The sequence below is a fragment of the Limulus polyphemus genome, unplaced genomic scaffold (genome assembly GCF_000517525.1).
Source record: "Limulus polyphemus unplaced genomic scaffold, Limulus_polyphemus-2.1.2 Scaffold3943, whole genome shotgun sequence".
NCBI classification, from domain to species: domain Eukaryota; kingdom Metazoa; phylum Arthropoda; class Merostomata; order Xiphosura; family Limulidae; genus Limulus; species Limulus polyphemus.
Window position 1 is genome coordinate 47,300 of NW_013669553.1, and position 1,201 is coordinate 48,500.

Consider the following 1,201-nt stretch of genomic DNA (forward strand, 5'->3'; position numbering starts at 1 on the left):
CTAGATCCTTCAAAAAGATGTTCTTCTACTCAGTTTACATGTAATGATGGGTCTTGTATTGATATAAGGAGACATTGTGATGGCAGGGTTGACTGTAATGATTTTTCTGATGAAGTTGATTGTGGTAAGTTCTGGTGTACAGTAACTTAGGTTTTGTTTGTCTTAATCTTGATAGTATTTCAGTAATTATACGTGTGACACTATAGCATTAACCATCTTTATAGATTAGAGTTAATTTTGATACAGCATATTTTTTCTTCTGTATTTTACAATGAATATTTAGTTAAGTTGTGGTTCTTCATATATTTTACAAAATTACAAACCTGATAACTCGAGCACTTTTCAAATGTAGATCTTCCTTCTTCAGTTGTGAAAGCCAAATTATCCTGAATAAGAAAGGTCTGCCCTTTAAAAATACGTGGGTTGTGAGGTTTCTTGTTTGCTAATTTCTCTTACTTTGATTCCAGTTCTTTTTAAACAATCTCAATTTAAACACCACATAATCACAAATTTCCTTTTTTTTTAGCTTTTCTTCTTTATAACAATGATGAAAAACTGAATATTTTCCATAAATAAGACATTTACAGGATTATATTTTAACTTTGAAAGTTTTATACTAATATCTTTCAAGAAAATCTTGATAAAAAAATACTGCTTCATTGAGTATAAAAGTTAACCAGTAATCATGAGTATTTCATTATAAGATACAAACTATTAAGGAATTTTTAATAAACAAATGCTTTTCCAAAAAATGTTATTAAAATTACTCATGAATATTGAATATTCAAAAAAGGAGGTTTGTCCAACATCCTTCACTTGGGAAGTAGATAAACAAAAACTTTTTTTTACCCTATACTAGAAAGTAGGTGATAAATATTACAAATCTGTTAAGAAAAATATCTCATCAGAATTATTCACAAGTAGAATTGAGATGTACATTTAAGGCAGTGTGTAGAATATAGTATTTTAAATACAAATATTTAATATCTATCTATCAAAAATTGAATATCATGTATCAATATAGGTGTGTTAGCTGCAAGTTAATTTATATAGGTTCTACTACTAGGGCATTACAAATGTATAAAAGACTAAAAAAATGTGAGATCCATGTCATATTCAAGTATTAAAAACATGCTATACAGTTGTAATGAACTCATAAATATAGAAGCTTTTAGAATCTTTGCTTGGGCCATTAATAAAT

General features: G+C 27.3%; 1 protein-coding gene across 1 annotated transcript in view; it reads left to right on the top strand.

The window, feature by feature from the left end:
* LOC106470322 (low-density lipoprotein receptor-related protein 1B-like) overlaps positions 1 to 1,201 on the top strand; it is a gene marked incomplete at its 3' end in the record, with an annotated part of 107,644 nt that overhangs the window by 46,351 nt on the left and 60,092 nt on the right. The window contains exon 11 of the mRNA XM_022398945.1: positions 5 to 124. Within this exon, the coding sequence (XP_022254653.1) occupies positions 5 to 124 (120 nt within the window). The remainder of the gene's footprint in view (positions 1 to 4; positions 125 to 1,201) is intronic.